Below are 23,910 nucleotides of genomic sequence, written 5' to 3'. Positions count from 1 at the left end.
AAGTATGTTCTAAAATTACTGTGGTGATGGGTACACAATTCTGTGAATATAGTAAAATCCATTGAATTGTACACTTTGAGTAAATTGCATGTGTGAATTACGTCTCAGTAAAGCCATTACCAAAAAAGAATCCCCAAAACTTAAATTGCTGCCCTTAATCACCTTCTATTAAAAATTCTGCATCCATATCACTCTCTTCACATCAGCTCCACTTGAGAAGACAGGAAAAGCATTCTACATGGATGTTTTTCTTCAAAGGCTCAGGGCTCATACGAGGGTGACTCACTGGCGTGGTTTGCCCAGGGATGTCCCAGTGTTAGCACTGAAAGTCCTGGATCCCAGGAAATCCCTCATTCCTAGGAAAACTGAGGTGGGAGGTGGTTGGTCACCCTAGTGCAAAGCTTTTCCCATAGCACAGGAAAGCTCTGCCCTTTAGTGCTGCCAGTGGCTAGAACAAAGTCACTAGATAAATAATCCTTCCTCTTTTGGGTATAAGTCTTCCTTGAGGTCCTTCTAAAGGTCAAAAGATATTTTAATTATTTTTGTTCCCATTTTACAGATGAGGAAACAGGTTTAGAGACATGAAACAACTTGCCAGAAGTACACAGGAGCCGGGAATTGAGCCTGGGTTTTTCCAAAGCCCAAGTTACCACTTCTACCCATCATATTATCCTCACCATACCACTGGGTTGACTGTCCAGCAACACCCTTAGATTGCATTTGATCCCTGGGGAAGGTAGTCAGACATCCAGACAGAGAAAGTATGAATTTTTAGCTACGTAAAGACAAGGAGACATGTACAGCTTGGTGGTTAATAGCATAGACTGTGGAGTCAGACTGCTCAAGTTTTAATATGGGCTCTGCCACTACTTAGCTGTGTGACCTGGGGCAAGTTACTTAACTTTCCTGTAACTCAGATTTTCCATATGTAAAATGGGAAAATAATAGTTGTGTGTGTGTGTGTGTGTATCACGTGGGAGTGTTATGAGAGGTAAATAAATCAATAAATGTGTAAGAGGCTTAGAATGGAGGCTGGCAAGTAGCAAGTTTATTAAATAAATGAAAGCAAGCACAAATTCATATATCCAGTATTGAAAAGAAATCAGATTAGGCCTAAGAAAAACTGGGCAGGGGGACCAAATTATAGAAATGAACTCTAACATTCTGTTCTGTTCCTTCCCATAAAAGTGTTTATGTTTAGGAATTGCTGGAAGCTCCCCAGACTATAGGAAAACCTTTAAAAGCAACATGGTAGTGGCAACTTGGCAAGCCTTGCAAAAATGGGATGACACGCTGCAGGCTTGAGGCTCGGCCTGGCAGACTGGAGCCCCAAGGGATCCTCTCATATAGCTGTCCATGAGGGCAAAGAGAGCTGGTATCCTCCCACTGGGGTTGCACCTAGTACTCAGCTCTGCTTTCCGAAACAGGTGTGATCAACATCATTTTACACATGTGCAAACAGGCTCAGAGAAGTTCAAGAATTTATTCAAGGTATGGCTAATAACGTATGCAGTTAGGTTGAACTCTGAAGTCCCTCTGCGTTATTGCCTCCATGTATTAGTTATTATTGCTGCGTAACAAATTGCCTCAAAACTTAGTAGCTTAAAACAACAAATATTTATAATCCTACAGTTTTGAAGTTCAGACATCCAGGAGTGGCTTACCCGGGTGGTTCGGGCACAGACTCTCTCATGAGGTTATAGTCAAGATGTTGGCGAAGGTTACAGTCATCTCAAGGCTGTACTGAGGCTGGAGAATCTGCTTCTAAACTCAGTAATGAGGTTTCTAGAAGACCTTAGTTTCTTGCTGGGTATGGATCAGAGGCTTCAGTTCTTTGCTACATGGGCCTCTTCAGAGGACTGCATACAACATGGCAGTTTGCTTTCCCCAGAGCAAGAGACTCAAGAAAAAGAGAGCAGGTACACTAGAGAACACCAAGGGGCTGCAATCTTTTATAACTAATCCCGGTAGTGACATACCATCACTTCTGCCATCTGCTTTTGGTCACACAGACCAATCTTGGTACAGTGAGGAAGAGGACTATGCGAGGATGTGACTACCTGTTGGCCGGGATCATTCGGGGCCATCTTGAAAGCTGGTGACGACGACACTGCTCATCTTTCTAAAAGAAGGCAAGAAAGCACAGTCCTGCAAATGATAAGGCACTGTCCCCACAAAAAAAGTCACAGAAATTAATCTTAGTCTGAGCACTTTGTGGATACGGTTCAAAATCAATTCACTCAAAGCACTGGGCTGGCCCCTATGAATACAGGAAGGAGTTAAACCCAAAGCTTACAGTGGTTTATGGCAGAAAACAAGAATCAAGCCATGTGGCTCCTTGGAGAAGAGACGAGGGAAAGGCTACAAAAGAGAGGGGGACACAGGACTCCAGGACAATGTGGTTCTCAAATGTTTTAGTCCAGGTATGGGTTCATCCTCAGACAACCTGGGATTATTTTCCTGGGCTGGAACAACACCCTCACAGAAAATAGGAGAGAAGGGAGTAGATGGCACAGGAACAAACATCCTTAGCAGCTTCCAATTTCTGGAATTTCACAATTAGACAGTCTTTCTTTAGCTTGAAATCAGAACATGTTTTGAGCCAAATTCTGCTAAGGAAGTGGGTTTCGGAAATGAAAGAGCCAAGCAGATACTAAAGGTGGATAAGAGAAATGCCAGAGGCTGTGGGCTTGGGGTGCAGAGGAGAGTTGGTTCCTTAAAAGCCAAGTTCCAGGATTCTACCATTTCAGTCTGTTTTTAAGGTAGCACCGCTGAGCCCTGGGCAAATCAGATTCCTGTACTGCCCACCCAAAAGCAGTTGTCACATTCCCTGTAACTACCTTGTTGAATAAATAAATTATTTCCATGAACCACCCCCGCTATAGGTGTACTAGGAACCTCGTAGGGAATACCTTTCATTCGATTCCTTCCCTCCCTACCTCTCCCAAACACTTCCTCACCTGCTCTTTCAAACAAGACATCCCCTAGGACTACAGGAAAGTAACCCCAAAACCCTAAGTGATTCAGTTTCCCCACCTGGACAAGGCAAATGATACCAGCTCCTATCTACCCCGTACAGAAGGAAACTAGAACGTGAAAGAAATTTTACATTCTTCGAGATGGAGAAGGGGGGGATAAATTCCAAGAATTCCGATATGCACAGCCACATTTTAATTCCAAGCATCCAGGTACACTGATCACTCCTGAACAGCTATGTTTCCAAGGTGACTGCCAATGCAGGGGCATTCCTCAAATCAGCCATCCCATCCACTTGGGTCAAAGGAAAAATCAGAGTTTCCCCGATCTGGTAAGTAAACAAGCCGAGTTTTCCTCCCTCGAAAACCATCCTGCGTCCGCATCCTCCCTATCCCACCACCTTCGAGTCGCCTGGCTGGGCCACCCAGCCAGCTCGCCCTACTTGGCTCCTCCCCATTCCGCAGCACCACAAGAGAGGCAGCTCCCGCCACCCTGAAGAACTACAGCCCCCAGCATGCCCCGCGGCGGCCATCAGGACCACGTGACAGCGCTTCTCCCAGGGAAGCGATCACATGACCCGAGGAAGATGGCTGCGTTGACAGCAGAAAACTTTGCTGCGCTCCAGAGCCTGCTGAAGGTAAATTGGAGGGGCTGCGACCATGTGAGACGGGCCCTTGTCCCTGGGATTTTAGGCGGAACAGGAATTGGGAATAAACGGACCTTGATTTGGAGCCACGATTCTGCCACTACCTTTCTGTGTGGTCCCGGGCAAGTCGTTGCGCAGGATTTACCTTAAACCTGTATGTCAATGAGGGGAGAGTTGACATCTTTAGTGTGTTGAATCTTCCAATCCATGATTATGATATGTCTCTCCATTTATTTAGATCTTTGATTTCTTTCATGTATGTTGTATAATTTTCAGCATGCAAGTCTTGTATGTTTTGAAGATTTCTTGTTTCAAGCAATTGCAAATGATGTTGTATTTTTAATTCCAGTGTCCACTTGTTCCTTGCATATATAGAAATACAACTGATTTTTGTATGTTTATCTTGTATCTGCTAACTTGCTGAACTCACTTATTCTACTTATTTTTGTACATTCCGTGGGACTTTCTGCATAGACAATCATGTTATCTGAAAATAGGGACAGTTTTATTTCTTCCTTTCAGATCTGTATACCTTTTTTTTTTCTTGTCTTATTTCAATGGCTAGAATTTTCAGCACTACATTGAATACGAGTGGTGAAAGCAGACATCTTACCTTATTCCCAACGTTAGTCTTTCACCATTAAGCATAATGTTATCTCTAGGCTTATTGTAGATGTTCTTTCAAGTTAAAGAAGTTCCCCTCTGTTCCTATATTCATGAGAGTTTTCATCAAGAGTGGATGTTGAGTTTTGTCAACTGCTTTCCCTGACTTGATTGATATTATGTGATTTTCTTCTTGAGGCTATTAATATGATGGATTACATAGATTTTCAAATATTGAACTAACCTCACATCCCTGGAATAAATTCAATCTGGTTGTAGTGAATAACCAATCCCTTTTATATATTGCTGAGTTCTATTTGCTAATATTTTGTTAAGGGGTTTGGCATCTATTTTTATGAGGGATATTGGTCTGTAGTTTTGTTTGTATAATCTGTCTGATTTTGGTATCAGGGTGATATTAGCTTTATGAAATAAATTGGGAAATGTTCCCTCCTCTTCTGTTTTGTAGAAAAGATTGTGTAGAATGAGTTAATTCTTTCTTTAAACGTTTGTTAGAATTGTCCAGTAAAACTGTCTGGGCTTAGACATTTCTTTTTTGGGGAGTTCTAAAGTTATGAATTCAATTTCCTTAGTAGTTGTAGGGCTATTCAAATTATCAGTTTCATATTGGAAGAGCTATGGCAGGTTGTTGTTTTTGAGGAATTGATCAATTTCATTTAAACTGTCAAATTTATGTGTATAGAGTTATTTTCTTATTTTTCTTTTGAAATCTGTGGAGTCTGTAGTGATATGTGCCCTGTTTTGTTCTTGATACTGGTAATTTGTGTCCCCTGTCTCTTAAAAAAAAATTAAAGTTTATTGGGGTGACAATTGTTAGTAAAGTTACACAGATTTCAGGTGTACAATTCTGTAATACATCATCTATAGCTCACATTGTGTGTGTCCCCTCTCTTTTTAACTTTTTCAATCTTGGTAAAGGTTTGTCAATTTTAGTGATGTTTTTAAAGAACCAGTTCTGTGTTCCATTGATTTCTCTTTTATTCTGTTTTCAGTTTCATTGATTTTTGCTCTTTATTTTTTTCCTTCCTCCTTTTGGTTTATTATGCCCTTTTTCTAGGTTTCTGAGGTGGGAGCTTAGATTATTGATTTGAGACTTTTCCTCTTTTCTAATAAATGTATTTAATGCTATACGTTTTCCTCTCAACCCTGCCTTGGCTATGTCCCAAAAATTTTGGTATGTTGTTTTTCATTTTCATTCATTCAGTGTAATTTTTAAAATTTTCTTTGAGACTTCGTCTTTGATCTGTGGATTATTTAGAAGTGTGTTGTTTAAATTTGGAAGTGTTTGGACATTTTCTTGTCACCTTTATGTTATTGATTTATGGTTTGATTCCATGTAGTCATTGAGAACACACTCTGTGTGATTTCCATTGTTTGCAATTTGTTGAGGTTGTTTTATGGCCCAGAATATGATCTTTCTTGATATATGTTCAGTGGGCACTTGAAAAGAATATATATTCTGCTGCTACTGGGTAGTGTTTCATAAATGTCAATGAGATTGATTGATCGTGTTGTTGAGTTCTTCGTGTCCTCGTTGAACATCTGTCTAGTTGTTCTGTCAGTTGTTGAAAAAGATGTTGAAATCTCCAACTCTCTTTGTGGATTGGTCGATTTTTCCTTTCAGTTCTATTTGTTTTTTGCTTCACATATTTTGCAGCTCTCTTGCTGGGTGCATACACATTTAGGATGTCTTCTTGGTAAATAGAACCTTATATCATTATATTATAACGCTCCTCTCTGTCTCTGGTAGTTTTCTTTGCTGTGAAATCTTTATCTGATATTAATGTAACCACTCTTGCTTTCCCTTGATTAATGTTTGCATGATATATCAGTTTCCATCATTTTACTTTTATTCTATCATTGTATTGAAGGGAGCTTCTTGTAGACAGCATTTGATTGGTCATACTTTTTAACACACTCTGCCAATTTCTGTCTTTTAATTGATATATTTACACCATTTACAACTAGTGTAATTATTGATATGTTAGAGCTTCAGTCTGCCATTTTATTTTTTTGTTTCCTGTCTGTTCTCTTACTTTTTTTGTTTCTTTTTTCTTTTCCACCTTTCCTGTGGATTATTTGAACAATTTTTAGAATTCCATTTTGATTTATCTGTAGTTTTTTAAAATGCATTTCTTTTTATAACCTTTTTAGTGATTTCTCTAGTTATTAAATTTATATACATAACTTATTACAGTCTATCAGTGTCATCAATTTACCAATTAGAGTGAAGTATAGAAATTTTATCTCCCTTTACATCCCTTTACTTCGCTCATTTATAATATAATTGCCTTAAACATTTCCTTTACATACACTTAGAGCCACATCAGGCAGTGGTATAATTTTTTTTCAACTTTCAAGTAGAATTTAGACAAGAGGAGAAGGAAAGCCTGTTGTGTTTACCCATATTTTTACTTCTCGTGTTCTTTCTTTGTGACATTCCAAGATTTATTTTGTTTTCTTTCTGTTAAAAGAACTTCTTCTAGCCATTCTTTTTAAAATGATTTTTATTATTATAAAATATAACTAACATACAATATTATGTTAGTTTTAGGTGTACACAGTAGTTATTCAACATTTATATACCTAAAGTCTTTCAGCCATTCCTTTAGAGTAGGTCTTGTGACAAATTTTCTTTATCTTTCATCTGAGACTGTCTTGATTTCCTCTTCATTCCTGAAAGATATTTTGTTGGGTGTCGGAATCCAGGTTGACAGTTCTTTTCTTTTAGCACCTGAAAAATAATTGTGTCACTTCCTTTTTGACTCCATGGTTTCTGATGTGAAATCTGCTGTCATTCTAATTGGTTTTCCCTTATGGATAAGATATCGTTTCTTTCGTTGCTTTCAATTTTTTTTTTCTTAAAGACTTTTTTTCTTCTCAAGATTAGCCTTACTAATACCACAAGGTGGTGGGACTTGGTACTGTCTGGCAGGGAGCTCCCTACTTGGTCCCAGCTCCCTACTTAGTCTTTGATACCACTTCGGCAGGGGTATTAGGACACCTCATTACAGCCTCACAAGGGTGGGAGTTTAGGCTTCCCACGCATCCTTTGCTGACATGGGTGAGGATAGGGTCACAGTTCTTTCTGTGATTTCTTGCTAGAGGAGAGCAGTTACTGTCTAAGGTTTTGCATTTGCTAGGCTGCCCCTCTCTTGGTCCTTTGGTTAGAGAGATCAGGTATTTGTTAGAGCTTTTTTCTTTCTGCACCCATTGGGTTGCCCTCTTCTTCAGCTCCAAGTCTGGGACATATGAACAAAAAGAAAACCCAGGGAACTCACCGCCCTGTCATTCCTTGGTTGTGAAGTCCACAGTAGGTCTGTCTTTTCCCCTCACCACTTCAGAGTCATCTTAGGTCTGTTTTCTGTCTAGCGCCCAGGGATGTGTGTTGTGCTAAACAAGAAAAATAAGGAAAAGTACTTCTCCATCTTCCCAGAAATGGAAATGTCCTATGCACCTTTAAATTTTGATTCTGAAAGGCGTCACATCATTACTGAGACAATATTATGTTCTAAAACATGTATTTTCAGTGTCTTTTTTTTTTCCCATCTGCGAATTAATTTATAGGCCTCCTCGAAAGATGTTGTCAGACAGCTATGCCAAGAGAGTTTTTCCACTTCAGCCCTTGGCTCGAGAAAACTCCTGGATATTACATGTTCCAGCTTGTCGGTGACCCAGGAGGAGGCAGAGCAAGTAAGTGTGCTCAGAAATGACCTTTGGCCACTGGATTCTCAACTCATTAGTCTCTTTCTTGACCTCCCAGTCGTTGCTGTGTCCAAGGAAATTTTTCCCCTGAAATGTCTGTTGACATTATAGCAAACTTAAAATAGATTTTTTTTTAAATGTTAGTGAACTTAAAAACTGTTGTCTTTGAACCTTTACTTCCTTGTGGTAAGTGAGTCATGGCTGAGAGAGCCATACCCAGAGTCAGAGCCCCTGGCCATTTCCTTTGCAGACTTGTTATCTAGACACTGTGGCCAAAAGCCAACCTTTTTTACGATTTTCTTTCTCAACCTGTAACTTAGCGATGCTGATAAATTGTTGGCTGGATCGCTTGGGCAGACTTTCCAGGGATCACAGGGCAGACATTCCCAGGTCCGCGTACTGCTGGGGAGGACGCCCTGCTGGGCCTCACCTGATCTCAGCCGATGGCCAAGAGGGAGAGTCAAGTGTCTCAAATTCTGGAGCACTCACAGCCGGACCTTCCCAGGGCCGTTGTGGTTCCAAAATAGGAGTTTAGCCAAACCGCCCTAAGCTGTTGCTGCTGATTATATTATATCATATTATTATATTATATTATATTATATTATATTATATTATATTATATTATATTATATTATATTATATTATTCTATTTAATCTGAAGTTTTGTTCATTGAAGTCATTGTAGAAGAGCAAAAGATAGAAGTAAAATTATGGAAGTGAGCTGGAGACTTAGTTTGGGTTCCCCAAAAGTAGACCCTGAGGCAAAGACTTGGTTGCAGATCGTTATTTGGGAGGTGATTCTAGAAAGCACAAAAGAGAGAGTAGGGAAAATCAAACGGAGAGAGACAAGCTGGTAAAAGGGAATGTTAATGAGCGGTTACTGCTGTGGGCAACTGGAGCTCACTCTTGGGACCTTGTAAGAAACCATGTGAAACACACCCCAGCCTGTCCCCTGGAGGGCAGAGAGGTTGGGGCATCCACTAACATCCCCTCACCTCTGGGCTGCGCCTGTCTGTAGCTGAGCAACCTCCAGTGGCATCAGAGAAAGGCCTAAAGCAGAGAAAGTTACCTTCAGAGAATCTTCTTGGCATTGTTATATTCACAAGACAGCCACAGCCACACTGGACTGCAGATTAACTGGGAAGGACATAGGGTGGAAGACAGGGTCATAGCAGGGCAGCGCCAGGCACTTCTTCTACAGGGAGAGTCCACACAGCCAGGCTGGAGTTGTTCGTTCTCTTTATCCTCCCAGGTGACAGCCTAGGGGCAAGGCCATGACACTTCTGCCATCCTGGATTCAGCACCCCAACCCCGCAGGGCCAGTATCTCTGGTAGCAATTCAATAAGCAGTTGCAGGTTCTGGCATGGAGCGTGCAGCCACTCTTAGGGAAGCCCAAAGCTGTGGGCCCCCTGGGGGTCTGTGCAGTCCTTGCGGTCCAGAAGTAGTGGACCAATGCAGTGTTGCCTAGTAACGCAGCTGACTTCCCACTTCTCTTGGGTTACCAGGGGCTAGAAAGTTAACTGAAGGTTAGATTCTGTGCCGAAGAAAAGGGGATTTATTAACTCTACCCACAAGCAGAGTTTCTGGCAGGTTGACAGCTTCCTATGGCAGGTGGCTGCATCTATCTTCTAAAGCAACAGGTGAGCTTAGAAGCAGGCCAGCGCACGTGGGCATCAGCATCGGCGACAGGCCTCCGGACTCGGGACTCCGTTGAATGACTGTGGCAGTGTGTGGCAGGCAGGGGGTACAGCCCTGTCCCCTGCCCTCTGCCCCACTTCTCCTCACCACCCAGGGCTCCCCATCTGTCCTGCAGCTACTCCAGGCTCTGCACCGCCTCACCAGGCTGGCGGCATTCTGTGACCTGTCCTCTGCCGAGGCGATTCTGGCTCTCTTTCCTGAAAATTTCCACCAAAACCTCAAAAACCTGCTGACAAAAATCATCCTGGAACACGTGTAAGTGCTCACTTCTTAGAGTCCTTGTGATACTTACATTTTTTATTCCTGTCCTAGAAATAGTATGTTCATTCTTGAAAAGCAAACACAGGAAAACCACCCAGAGGGCTAGCAGTATTAATTCCTTCCTGGGGCGCCTTTTGAGACTTGGTTACTTTTTCCATTTACACATACAGAGAGGATTGTTTTTAACACAATGGGATCCTGCTATTTTATAACTTGCTTGTTTTCAGTTAACAGTATTAACATTCATGGTATTTCAGGTTAATAAATATTTACCTTCAATATTATTAATGGCTAACCATGCTCCATTATATGAAGAAATTCTGTATAATTAAGAAACTCCCAAGTGTTGGACATGTAGGCTATTGGCCATTTTCACTTCAGTGAACAATTTGTCATACAAACTTTGTTCACCTGCTTAATTATTTCCTTACTGGGTTAAAGGCAATGGACGTATTGAGGCTTCTGCTTTATATTATCAAGTTGACCATCAGAAAGGTTGCACCAACTATTTTTACACCAGTAGAACACGAGTGTGCCATTCTTCCCAAACCTTCACCAGTACTGATGGAATTTGTTTTACATTTTTTCCCAGTTTCACAAGTGGCAAATGGTACCTCATATTAATTTATATATCTTTGCTACCAGTGATGCCCCATATGTTTTTTAATATGTTTATTGGTCATTTTTATTTCTTTTGTGAGTTATCTGTATATTTTCTTGTCCAGGAAAATCCTTATAAACACATACAATTTAATCAGAATTGGTTAACTGTTGGCTAGCAGCAGGCTTGAACAGACACTGGTACAATAACAGATAATGCCTAGGTACAAAGGATTTTGTTGTTCATTAAGATACTTTCTCATACATGACCATGTTTGATTCTGACTCTGTTTGGCATCTCACTATGATGTTTGCTATAGCATTAGACAGGTCTATTTGGGTGTATTTTGCATAAAAAGCAATGCATTGTGTAGTAGCTGCTCAATAAAAAGAGAATTGGTTGGTCTCTGTTTTGTCTCTGAGAATGATAGCACAGTAAGATTACAGTGCACTGAGCCTTTTTCCACCCTAAGCTGTGAAAACCATCTAAGAGCACTTGTGGCCTTAACATCACTGAGCTTTACAACACAAACAAACAGCTGCTCATTGAAGCTAGCCATTCCTATATCCTTTCCTGTCAGGTGATTACAGGCTTGAAGAGCACAGAGAGGGCAAAGGCTCAGGTCCTCAGGCCTCTCATTATCAGAAGACTTAATTGTCATCCCCTTTCTATCATTTTTACCTCATCTTTCCCTCTTAAACAGATCTACTTGGAGAACTGAAGCCCAAGCAAATCTGAGTGAGTACCAAGTAATCTGCCTTTTCCTCCTTTCTCCTCCTTCCCCGCCCCAGCTCTTTATCTGACAAATGGCCAGAGTTTTTACCAAAAATCAAAGTGACTCAACCTGATGACCCTAAATCAAACAGTGTATGTTGGTTTTCTTTTTAATTCCACTTTTTAATTTTTTTTCTGATTATAAACTTAATAGAATATAGGCATGTTGTTAAAAAAAAAAACCAAACAAAAAACACACACACATATATATACCAGAAAGTGAAATACTTAAAATAATTATATTTCCATTGGGTAAAAACCATAACTGAAATTAGTTCGAAAGATTGAATAGAAGTGGATGTTTAATAAATGGTCATGAAACTTACTCTGAGCCTGTCACTGTGCTGAAGATTTGTACCTGCATTAACTCATTTACTCTTCCCCACAACCCTGGGAACTGGACTAAGATTATCCCCATTTTACAGATCAGGAAACAGAGGCTCAGAGGTTAAACAAGTGGGAGAACCCATCTTTCAGCCAAGTCTATCTCAAACAAAAACTCTTTCCACTATTGTTGAAGCTACACATTTCCTTAGACTCAGACCATAACCTCAGCTTCTCTGCTTCGTGTCATTTCTCATTCTGTCCTGACATCTGAGGGCTAGGTGTTCAGACAGAAGTCTGGAGATGCTCCCCACCGTGAACATTACTATGTGCAGCTGGCACGGAGCAGTGGTGAGGCCTGTGACTTGCTGGGGTCTTGGACCCCATCTGTGTGCCTCAGAGACTTACTGTCGGATCAGATGCACTGCACAGGTACAGCCCTTAGAGCTGCCTGTCACAGAATAACGGCTTGGTAAAGTGGGCGGCCTGAGCTCTGAGCGCAGTTGTCCCCTCCACAGTCTCCCTGCCACGCCTGGTCGACCTGGACTGGAGAGTGGACATCAAAACGGCCTCAGACAGCATCAGCCGCATGGCTGTGCCCACCTGCCTGCTGCAGCTGAAGGTACGTCCGCTGTCATCCCCACCAGGAGGAAAGGGGGGGCAGTGGTGACTCGGCACCCCTGTGGGCCATCGAAACTACCAGTCTCCAACGCTTAGGGATCTCTAACCCCATAAATGAAAACAATTAAAGCACCCCCCCATGCAGTATTTATGTGCAAATTGTATGTGTCCTACTGTATTAACATATTGTAGACATAATAAAACATCTACCAAAAGTAGAAATTTTAAAATGATAAGATACACACAAAACATAAATTTTTAAAGCAATTTGCTGATACCTAAAGGTTACCTTGCAGACCTACAGGAAAGTTTAAGAGTGTGCATTCAGATTTCAAATTGCCTTCTTGATAATTTTGATATAGTATAGCCAACTGCTTGTCAGCACGATCACTCTGTCACTTGTAACGTGCCAGACTGAGCGCCTGTCAGCAGCTGGAGAAGAGTCAGTTCTTCATTTTCTCGTTCTCACACTCTTTGCCTCATTGGTGTTACCTTCACTTTACAGCTCTTTTCAGGGATCTTTTCAAGCCACATATCTATTTGAAGATTAGTTAAAACGAGGTAATGTAATGCTGCATTTACTTAGACACCCAGAAACTCAACACCTACAAGAACATGAAAATGTAAGGGTGCCTCTAACAACTAAGTTTAAATATTACTAAAACTCACTTTTTAAAAAAGATACAAATAAATATAAGTAGAAGATGTGATGTTTTCCCGGCATCCCAATGGATGTATATAGCCCTACAGCCTCCTGCGTAACTTACCAATATGAATACATGTAATGTTGTCTCACTGAGAGTTAGGGGGTCAGACCCTTGGCTCTCTGATCTGCCCTGAGCACTCCTTGCACATGGAGACTGAGCCCAGCCTCTTGAGACATCCCCTTCCCTCTCCCAGTTGCTAAATGACTCCAGGGCTAGGACCGCCGGTAACTTGTGAGCAAAGAGCCTCTCGTCAGAGGTTCCCCAGAACGGGGTAGGAAAGGCTCACCTACAGGGCGGTAGGAGAAGAGGCAGGCAGCTTTGACTTCTGGACCGTGTTCTCTTTTCAGATCCAGGAAGATCCTAGTCTGTGTGGGGACAAACCCTCCGTCTCAGCTGTCACCATGGAGCTGAGCAAGGAAACTCTGGACACTATGTTAGATGGGCTGGGCCGCATCCGAGACCAGCTTTCTGCTGTGGCCAACAAATGAGCCCAGCCAGCTCCCAGCCCCCCTGCCCTGCCCCAGCTGCTCGTCAGTGATAGAGCGCCTCCCAGCACCAGGCGGCCTGCCCTTGGCAGCGGCAGCCACAACTGACCACAGGCGGGATGATGTGGACCGAGGGGGCACTGCCATCCAGAAGGGAGGAAGCACCAGGCTGTTCTCCTCACTCATCTTTTTTCTCTTTCCGAAGCTGGTGAGCAAAGTCTCCATCTTTGAAAGGCTCCTGTGTACGACTTCATTCCCGCTGTGGCAGTGTGAGGCAGATTTGCTTCATCAGCTGCCTCTGCATGACTGATTGGAGGATTCAGGCCCAAATTGTAGAGCTTCTAATAAGTTCCTTTCCAGCATTAGCTCTCATTAGTGCCTTTCCAGCCCGCAACGCATGGTGGGAATTAGGTGGGTGATGGCAGCAGCCCCTGCTTCCCTGCCAGAGAAGCTGGGCAGAGCCTCGGAGCGGGGCCAGCACAGTGTGGCCCACCCTGCCCTAAGTCGGGGGCCTTCCCAAGCTCCCTCAGCCCTACTGGACCACCTTCCAGCACAGGAAGTCTGAAATGGGGGCTGACCCCCTTCTTTGTGAAGCTGGGGACCCCTTCCTTGATATAGTGCAGCTACTCCAGGGTGAAGAAGTGGGAGTGATTGGAAATAAATAACGGTTCAGAAAACTGCATGATTCTGGTCACGCTTCTCGTAGCTTCTGTCCTTAGCCTGAGTTGATTGCCTTAGGCTAGTGGTGCCTGTCATTTGTGAAGATGAGCCCAACTTCCTAATTTCCAGCTAAGCCCATGACCATGGTGTGACCTGGAACCAGGCATGTGACCCTACCCCTCCCCTGTGTTTGTCACATGGAGCCAAAGACAGCAAGGTTGACAGTATGTGCTTGTCACAAGAGCTATGATGAAAGCCTAACCAAATGAGATCATTGTCACATGCCTGACGTGTCAGGGACTCAGTGTATAAGGCTTTTCCCCTCATTATCCAGATCACCCCAGTAGCAACAGCTGCAGCTGCTGTCTGAGTGCTTTGGGCTTCTCGCGTGGTGTGTGCAGGTGGGTGGGAGGAGGGATGGAGGAGAACCCTGGGTTAGGACGGCCTCGAGTCAGCCAGCTCTACTTCCCAGTGGTAAGGTGCTGGACCGCTAAGCCTCAATCCTACCCCCTCCACATTTTTAAAAAATGAGGATAGTAATATTACCTACTCTATGGGACTTCTGTGAAGATTAAGTGATACAACGTCCCTAAAAGCACTTAGCACTGTTACTGCAAATAGGAAAGGCTCAATAATGTTAGTGTTGATTATTAATGGGAAGGAAAGGGGAAAGCTCTCTACATTCATCGTTTCCGTCTATAACAGGGTTGGTGTGAGAATGTTACTATCCTCCCTTTGTCGATGAGGAAATCAGCTCATTGAGGTTGAGTCACCTGCTGGTAAATGGCCTCATTAGGACGTGGGCCCAGATTTCTCCCGTTTTTTCTACCACACAAGACTGCAAGGATTGTGGAGTTCTGTGCCTTCCGCTCCACTTAGGGAATACTGGAACTGCCGTAGAGATGAGAAATCTGTCCACTTGGTGACACCAGGAAAGTCAAGGGAAAAAAATCCAAGCTCCTCTTTGGGAGCTCATGGAAGCTGAGCTACCTTCTTTTACAATGGCAGTTCTTAACCCTTTCGGGGCCGAACCCATTGAGAATCTGATGAGTGGTGTGGATCGTTTCTGCAGGAAATGAACATTCCATTTCCTGCACTCAGTGACAAGAGTTCATGGACCCTGGAAGGCGGCCCACTATTCCAGGTTGAGAGCCTTGTCATGAATTCATCCCCCTCTGTTTTTCTTCCACTCCCTATGACCCACAAAGATCTTCAAATCCCGTTCTCTGAGCCTCCATAAAACAACGAACTTGAAGCAGGGAGCCTAGAGTAGCTGTCTGGACAGTTGGACATTCCTTTAGCCAGAGCCACCTGAACAGAACCTCTGGGTAGATGACATCTAGAGGGCATTCAGTGACCGGAAAATTCAATACATGTTTGCTGCCCTTCACCTCACATGCCCATTAGAAGGGTTTGTTTCCCACCGTTAAGGGGGATGGATTGTAGATACCATATTTCTGGTTGGCCTGACCCTGCCTCAGAAACACCCAGCTTCTACCTGTTGATCTCAAAGGGATTTCTTTCATTCAGGGCTTGTCTGGTTTCCCAGGAGCACTTTGTGTGATGAGCATATCCACACCCTGGCCTCCCTCCCTTAGGGAGTGCGGCTTGGGTGTCCCAGCTCCATGCACAAAAGGGCACTGATAGATCTTGGTGGAGACTGTGTTCCTGGCTGCCCAGCGCTTTGCCCCCACGCGTCCACAGTGGTCAGTCCCGAGCAGAGTGCGTGTGCGACATGTACATTCCTAAGATTGTACATGACCCAAGTTGGGCCAATATGAGTCTTCCCTAAAACTTTGTTGTTTTTTCTGCTGGAATCAGCAGCAAACACCAACTCCTGCCTCTGGGCTCTGGTAGTGAAGCCAGGAGGCTTGAGTCCATGTCCTGTACCCACAGGAAGTCCATGTGCAGGAGAGGTGAGCCCAGAGAAAAGCGGAACCAGAGGTTGGGAAGAGGATGAGAAAATTCAGTGCAACTGATGCCCACCCCAGTGTCCCTAATGTATCCGTCAGCATGGTCCAGGTTTGTGTTAGAAATGTACCCAGGATTTGTTGTAATCAGGAATGGTAAGACACACAGAAATGCTTGTCATGAGGAAGAGGTTTATACTCATGGATCCCTAGAAACAGGAGGCACGGCAAGTCACAAAGGGCCACATGGGGAAAGACCAGGTTGGTCAGGAGGCAGAGAGGGCGAGGCCACCGCAGGCCCCGAGCCTTTCAATGGCTTTCCACAGGCAGGAATGGGCGCAGCAGGTAGGTAGCTGAGTCAGCTTAGAATCGGCTCTTGTGAGTGCCCGGCAGGCACTGGGCTGCAGGAGTGGTCCCTAGTGCAGGCAGGGACAGCAGTGGCTTGGAGTGTGCGTTTGATAAAAGACATAGTTGGGCGTGTGGCTGTAGATGGGTTGGTTTGCAATTCAAAGGTGCCCTCTCAGGGAAGTTGTTTGCTATCATTAGGAATTGGCTAGCCCTAGGAGGGGCAGTCTCTCCAGGATCAAGAACCCCAAATGCCAGAGCATCAAGAATACAGAAAATAAGACAGTACGTATAGTTAATATAAGCTGTGCTGCAGTAACAAGCAACCCCAAGGGTGCAGTGACTTTTAACACAACGAAAGTTTGCTTTTGCTGCACAGCCAGTGAAGTCTGGGGAGGGGGCAAGTGCTCTGCTCACCATGGTCCTAAGAGGCCCAGGGTGATGGAAACCATCTCAGCATGTGCCTCCACAGTCATCCAGACAGGACGAGGGAATGTGGCACATTGCACCCTGGCTCTCAAAGCTTTGGCTCAGAAGTGACAGGCAAGTCACATGGTCATGGCCAACTTTAAAAAGGGCAGAGAACATCACTCCGACTGTGTATCAGAAAGGAAGAGAAATGATATTTGCGATTTGCTATGGTAACTACTGTCTATCACGATCTGAAACAAAAGATTCATTTTTTGCCTAAGCTAGTGTGGGGACAGAGTCCCTGAGAGCAGTTTCCAGGCTCTCGGCCTCACATGGAAAGGTGCTGGCTCGGTTATTAGATGGCCATCAGCTGTAATCAGATATCAGATGGCCATCTGCTGTGGCTGGGTGGCCATCAGCTGTTACCGGTTAGTTATTAGCCACTGATATAACTGCCATGGCTACGCTGGGGGATTGGTGCGTTGAGAAGCGGATTGCATCTAGCAAGTGGGTTGGTTGGCAGAGAAGCGGACGGCAGATTGCGGATCATGTGGCTCCTGCTTCCTGTGTCTCCAATCCAGCCGCCAGCAAGAATATAGTGGTATGACTCCCCTATCTACGGCTCCGTTGGTGTTCCTTTTTGGCCTCACCATACCCTGTGTTCTTGTGTGGGGAGTGGGACCAAATTAGCACGACACTAGTTTGCACATCTAAGCAAAAGAATTGAGTAACAACATGCATTCCCTCTCCGTATCTTCTCACAATAAACATTTTCACCTGTGTGGCACTTCATTTGAAGTATTTTTCAGCTATCTTACTGCCTTTTCACTTCAACCCCCTGAGATCAGTATTCAAGTATTTGTGCATCCACTAATCAAGTATTTGTGCATTTTACTGAGGAAAAAGCTCAGAGAGGTCCAGAGCGGAGTTGGAACTTGAATCTGAGTCTTTACATTGAAAGGCTGGTGGTTTCTCCATTCTTCCCTCAATTTAGGGAAAAGAAAACTTGTGACTCTTCACAGACAGCCAAAGCTTTCCCTTCATCTGGTGACTTCCAGCTCCCCCTCGTCCGTCCTGCCGCACCACGTCTATCTGGGTCATCTTCTCCCTCCTTTGCCTCACTTCTCTGGTGATTTTCAGGGCCAAAGACATTGACGTAAGAAACAGACATTTGGGTCTTTCCCACACCAGCCAGTTCTCTAAACACACACAGTGGGCACCACATCCAGTGGCCATTAGTCAAGCTCTGTGGTCTGATATTTACAAATTTCCAGGAAGTGTGGCGCAAGAGGCGCTCCGTCATTTTGTTCAGTACGCGGAGATGTTATCAGAAATGAGAGAGCGTTTTTATTACTTTTTAAATTTATATAAATATGTGTGTGTGTATATATATATATATATTTATCTGGAAACCATTGGCTACCTGGCATTTTGAAAGTTTTCCAGTGGTTGAACATTTACAAGAACTATTTGAACCTGTAACCGCTGACTTCCAAATACTGATAATTCCTGAACATTCTCTTACCTGCATGACATTGACTTTTGTACAACTTCCTTCTTTCATGCTCACATTTCTATGGTTTAATTGTCCTTTTTACACCTACTTTAAGAAGAGGAAAAAAAAAAAGATATCCTAATAGTATTCCCTGGTTGGTGCCAGAGGACCCTAACCTCCCAGGAGAGAGAACCATTTTTTCTTTGAGGACATGTCAAGAGCTCAGAAAGGGAAGTCTGAGAAGCTGAGTTTCTATTAGCCCTGGGCTCTTGGGAAAGACTCTGATGGGCTTTTATGCCTTATCTGTAAGTGGAGATAAGATAGCTTTATCTTGTATCATAAATTTACAGTAATCTGTGAAGTAGAGCCCTTGGCTGAAGAATGGGAGGATCATGGCTACTGGTGTCAATGTTGCACTAGCCATATGGCCATAAACAGATACCACCCAGTGAAGTGCAATACGTCCCAACAAGTTGAATGATAAATGAATTGGGAGACGCTTTGGGACAGGCTCAGGGGATGGCCTCTGGTTAGGGTTTCAAGAATGCTGATAAAGCTCCTCCTCCTGTTCCTTTGGCTTATTCAGCTTCTGGGAGTGAGGGGTCACTGTATTTGTTAGGATATTAATTTGACTACTTTAACAAAAGCCCAATTTCTATGGATTAAAGAAGTCAGTGTATCCTTGTGTAAAAGTCTGGCTGGTGGGTTTGAGGAGGTAGGATGGTTCCGTACCAGGAGATGGTCCATAGACCCTGGTTCCCTCCATCCTGTTGCTTAACCAACCAGCAGGTGTTGCCCTTATCCCTGTGAGTGACGCTTGCTCATCACTGGACACCAAATTGGCACCCCAGCCCACCTGGAAGAAGAAAGAGGAAGAGGAGGGTGTATCCCAGAAGTTTCCACATATCTCCTCTCATATACCATTGGCCACAATCACATGACCTGTATTTAGCTGCAAGGTAGGTTGGGAAATACATTCTCTGGCTGGGCAGTCGTGTGGGGAAGTGAGTGAGGCTCGTGACTGAAATAAAGGAGAGAATGGATACGGAAAGAACATTGACATGGCTTCATGTATCGGTGGCTTTCCTGGGAGCAGGTTTCACAGGGGAAGAGAAGAGAACAGAAAGGCCTCCCAGGTGTGGGTGTGGGCGTGGGTGTGTGATGGTGCGCTTCTCAAGGACGGAGACCGTGGCTCCTTTACTTGGTATCCATAATAGCTAGCACAGTGCCTAACACACAGTAGACTGACCAAGAAATGTTCATTTGTGTCCCACCTTCTTCCACAAACTCACACAGAATTTAACCCGCTTTAGTAAATGATGGTGGAATTATATCAAGTTCCTTAGAATGGCAGACTGACGGAATTAATACTGACTTGGATTACTCATCCTAAATCTACCTCAGCAGTGCCCCCTTTCCCTAGAAAAATCCATTCAAACACCTGCAGAGGGATCTCTGGCAGTTGGGCCCGAGTTCACCAACTGGGGCCATTCTGCCATCTTGCCACTCTGCTTTCTGGCCGTGATCGACTTCAGGTCTGTGGCTTGGGGATGCCTGCTCATCGCAGTCTCCCCATCACACTAGTTTTGCCTGGGTAGGAGGAGGAAGGGAGAGGAGCCCTGGGGTGAGAATAGGAGGGAATACGCTGGCACGGTGATGGGGGAGGTACAGACGTCGGCACTCTGAGCTCCTGCCACTATCACACAGTGCAGGGAGCACCATTTCCAAGGGGCCAGTGGAGTGAAGGTGCAGAGTTCTCTCCAGCTACTGGAGAGGGCAGTAAAGGAGAGGGTAGCCTGGGCCGGGGCAGGGATGGTAGCACACACTTCCGGGTGCCCTCTGTCTGGAATGTCTTCCCTTAACCCTGGCTTAACTCCTCTTCCTCCTTCTGGATTCGGGAGGAGCACCTAACCGGGAACCTAGGAAGTCAGCTGTCATGCGGGAGACCTTGCTCGCTGCACCATTTGTCATGCAGGGCGTCCGGTGGGGTCTCTGGTTGCGCTCCCCATACAAGAACGCAGGATATGGTGAGGCCAAAAAGGAACACCCACGGAGCCATAGATGGGGGAGTCATACCACTATATTCTCTCTGGCGGCACTATACTCTCACTGGAGGCTGGATCCACACTGTCCGCAAATCGCCATCCACACTTGTCAGCCCAGCCACCATCTTCTTGCTAGCCCCCATTCTTCTCTCTTCTTCTTCCTTCCTTTCCTTTCCTAGCGTAGCCACAGCAGTTATATTAGTGGCCAATGGCTCACTGGTTACAGCTGACGGCCAACTAGCCACAGCTGATGGCCATGCAATCACAGTTGATGGCCATTTACTACCTGAGCCAGCACCTGTCTATGTGAGGCCGAGAGCCTGGAAACTACTTTCTGGGGCTCTGCCCCCACATCAGCTTATCCACTTGTCTCCTCTGCCTGTATTGTCTCCGTCATTCCTCTTACCACACTGAATTTTAACCAGCTGTATAGTTGCCTTTTCCCCTCACTGTTCACCACTGTATCCCATCACCTGAGTGCACAGATAATAGGCAGCCCTTTGGGCACTGTTTCCTGCCACCAGCTGTCATGGGGTTCTATTCCCAGGGTTACTCATAGAAGTGGTCACTTGTGATATCCTCTTTGTTGACCCCAGATTCTCATGCCCGAAAGTCACACAGGAAGGGAAATGTCTGCCTACCTCTCACCTGGGCACAGTTGGAGCTTGCCCAGCTTGCCCAGCAGATGGTGCAGTTGCTCTCCTTATAGGCCCACCCCGGCCTAATACGGGGAAAACAAAGACCAGGAGAATGGGGACGGTGGGGTAATGCCCAGGCCTCTCCTAGGAACCTGGCAAAGGAGACCCCCAGGCCCAGGCTTCTTCACCTATGGAACCCCCCCACCCTTGTCAGGCCCACGGCTACAAGAGAGGGGAGGGAAATGGGGGGCAGGGCAGGTCCACTCAGGCAGTGCATTCAAGCCTGTTCCCAAGGCTCAGTTCTGAAAGCACCTACTGCCTCTATCACTGGACGGTGGGTGCCAGAAATCCCACCACTGGGGCCCATTCACTACAACTCTCCAGAAAAGATGTTATTAGTAGCAACAGCACAAGTCCAGGGCTCAGCCCACAGGGCCTTGTACTGTGTCATTTCTACCATACTGTTAAGTAACAAAAATTCAACTGAGTGAATATTAAAGATCTAATTGGCTGTGTTGAAGGATTCATGAACCCAGCAGAATCCCATCTAGAAAGTCTAAGCGAGCTCCAACGGGTTACAGAAAGGGAAAGGCTTTCAAAGGCAGGACAAAGAAGTCACGAACAAAAAAAAGGATTATTTCAGGCAAGGTCACCTCCCTTTGGGGGACACAAAGGCCTATTAGGAGGATTACCTCATCTTCCTTTGGGGGATGGAAAGCCCAATGTGGCAGATTACCTCATTGGTATTGAGCAGAAAATTCTAGACTGACCAGTTAAGGCTACATTCCTGGGGGAGGTTGTAACTGTAATTTGGTCAGGTATTAAGTTTTGGTTTGGTGTCACGGGCTTAACCCAAGTGACTCCATTTTGGGCCTGTCACTTCTTTTTAACAACACCTTGGGCAGGTGGCAGAGTGAAATTTCAAACTCAGGTTGGTTTGGAGCCAAGTCTCAGTTTCTTCATCGTTAAGAAAGAGAGATTAGGTTTAATTTTTCCTGACACCACAGCTCAGAGGGAATTAATTACACATGGTCTTTGATAAATGGAAGCTGCCCAATCAATGTTGGTTAAACTTCAAACACGTACAGATGCCTCTGCTGGGGCAAAACCCTCCACAGACTCATCAGTTCTCTTCTGAGAGTAGGTTGGAGGTGACGGGCAGGGGTTGGGGTTTTGAGGAGCCCTGTCATCTCTCATCCAGATTCTTCCAAATGCCTCCTAAATGGTTTCTGTGGGGAAACCAGTCTTACCACCTTTCCTCACCTTCCATCCTTCTGCCTCATAGCTGCAGGTGTTTTCTAAATGGTAATATAATACCATTCCCTTGCCTAAAATACTCAAATGTCTTCTCAGTGCTCTCAGAATAAAGACCGAGATCAGAACAATGTCATTCAGTGTTCTTTACAACCCGATTTCTCCCTACCTTTTAGTCTCATGAAACAAGATTAAAGAAATGGGTTTAAATCAGAATAAACAGTGTGAGGTCCAGGGGCTGGAGGGAGTGGACCCTGGGCGCTGACTGGAGAGCTGTGGGCGCCAAGAACAGAAGTGGGGACACGGTAAGGAAGAAAGAAGTGAGAGGGTTGGATGATCAGCATTGTCCAGTTGTTGACCTGCCTTTTCTTGAGGAGAGAGACTGGGTCTTGCTCACCATTTTGTTCCCAGCACCCAGGACACTGCCTGCCATTGGTAGAGGCTCAGTCACTATTTGTTGACTGCGTGCAGGCATGAATGAATGAGTGAGTGAATGAATGGATGAATGTCTTCACAGGGTCCAGAGCCGACACACCGGCATCTGCCACTGCGTCTACCAGACACTGCCTTTTGCTGTAAGGAGATATACCTCCTTGTCATGCGGGAGACCCTGCTCGCTGCGCCATTTGTCGTGCGGGGAGGCCTGCGGGGTCTCTGCTCCCACTCCCCACATAAGAACGCAGGATATGGTGAGGCCAAAAAGGAACACCCACGGAGCCATAGGTAGGGGAGTCATACCACTACGGTCTAACTGGAGGCTGGGTTCACTGGACGTGCAACCTGCTGTCCGTTTTCTGCCAACCGACCAACGACTCTCCTCCACTCTCCTCGGCTCTCCTCCGCCTCTGCCTCAGAGTCTCCACCTTGGGGTCCCTGTTCTAACAGGCGGACCCGGGCTTCCAGCGCTTCCAACCGGGACACCTGGTCAGGCACCTGGGCCCTTTCATTAAGCGCATTTTCCGTGTTGAGACTCAAGGCCTTGAGGAACATCCAGCCCACACGGCCGGCTGTAGCCTTCTCCTCCTCTGGCAACCGCTCAGCCAGAGCCTGCAGGGCCCTCTCCACACTGGCCGGAGAGCCGTCCATGTCCTCCCACCCCTCCTTGGGGGTCCAACTCTTGAGAACAGTGGCCACCGAACACCATACACTGTGTGGGGGCCACACGTCCTCCTGCCCAGAGTCAGACGCCATTCCTACCTGGTCGGAATCTTGCTCACCGTGCCAGGTGTCTGAGTGGGTGGAGGCCTCCTTGTAAGATGTCCACAAGCTTCGGATCCTAAGGCCGCAGCAGATCAACAAAAGGAGGACACCGCCTTCTATGGCCAAGAAGGTGATGTGCCAGCTGGAGGCTCAAGTCTCCCAGGCAGACCGCGCCTCCCGTTCCCGGTGTCGCTCCTCATGGGCCTCCCGAAGCTGGGCTCTCACACGAACAAACCGCTCCACCATGCTTTGTTAGGTTTTGGCCGGCACCGCACTCTGCTTACGAAGCTGAGCTTTTATACGTGTAAACTGCTCCAGTACATTCCAGAGAGTTTCAGCCGACACCATACCCTACTCACTGCGCCATTTGTCTTGCGGGGCGGCCTGCGGGTTCTCTGCTCCCGCTCCCCACATAAGAACGCAGGACACGGTGAGGCCAAAAAGGAAAACCCACAGAGCCATAGATAGGGGAGTCATACCATTATATTCTTGCTGGCGGCACTATAGTCTCACTGGAGGCTGGATCCAC

General features: G+C 45.4%; 1 protein-coding gene across 2 annotated transcripts; it reads left to right on the top strand.

Annotated features, from left to right (window-relative positions):
* The first annotated feature begins 3,459 nt into the window (after window positions 1-3,459).
* On the top strand, window positions 3,460-14,105 carry COMMD9 (COMM domain containing 9). Of its 2 annotated transcripts, none has more exons than XM_019738615.2 (6): window positions 3,460-3,613; window positions 7,814-7,939; window positions 9,766-9,905; window positions 11,216-11,250; window positions 12,129-12,232; window positions 13,286-14,105. In XM_019738615.2, the coding sequence occupies exons 1-6, from the start codon at window positions 3,491-3,493 to the stop codon at window positions 13,424-13,426; spliced, it is 669 nt and encodes a 222-aa protein (XP_019594174.2). In that variant the 5' UTR covers window positions 3,460-3,490; the 3' UTR covers window positions 13,427-14,105. The 2 variants fall into 2 exon arrangements, with proteins under 2 accessions (XP_019594174.2, XP_019594173.2); XM_019738614.2 differs by having other exon boundaries at window positions 9,745-9,905.
* Window positions 14,106-23,910: the final 9,805 nt, after the last annotated feature.

This window comes from Rhinolophus sinicus, linkage group LG06 (assembly GCF_036562045.2).
Source record: "Rhinolophus sinicus isolate RSC01 linkage group LG06, ASM3656204v1, whole genome shotgun sequence".
In the NCBI taxonomy this organism is placed as follows: domain Eukaryota; kingdom Metazoa; phylum Chordata; class Mammalia; order Chiroptera; family Rhinolophidae; genus Rhinolophus; species Rhinolophus sinicus.
This window is presented reverse-complemented; position numbering and strand designations above follow the sequence as displayed.

What these genes read in the sequence shown, in the direction of transcription:
- COMMD9 (XM_019738614.2), top strand. Translation starts at nt 3,491, where the DNA reads ATGCCCCGCGGCGGCCATCAGGACCACGTGACAGCGCTTCTCCCAGGG. An exon ending in CGCTCCAGAGCCTGCTGAAG is followed by an intron (nt 3,614 to 7,813) that starts GTAAATTGGAGG and finishes ATTAATTTATAG; the next exon opens with GCCTCCTCGAAAGATGTTGT. An exon ending in TGAAGCCCAAGCAAATCTGA is followed by an intron (nt 11,251 to 12,128) that starts GTGAGTACCAAG and finishes TCCCCTCCACAG; the next exon opens with TCTCCCTGCCACGCCTGGTC.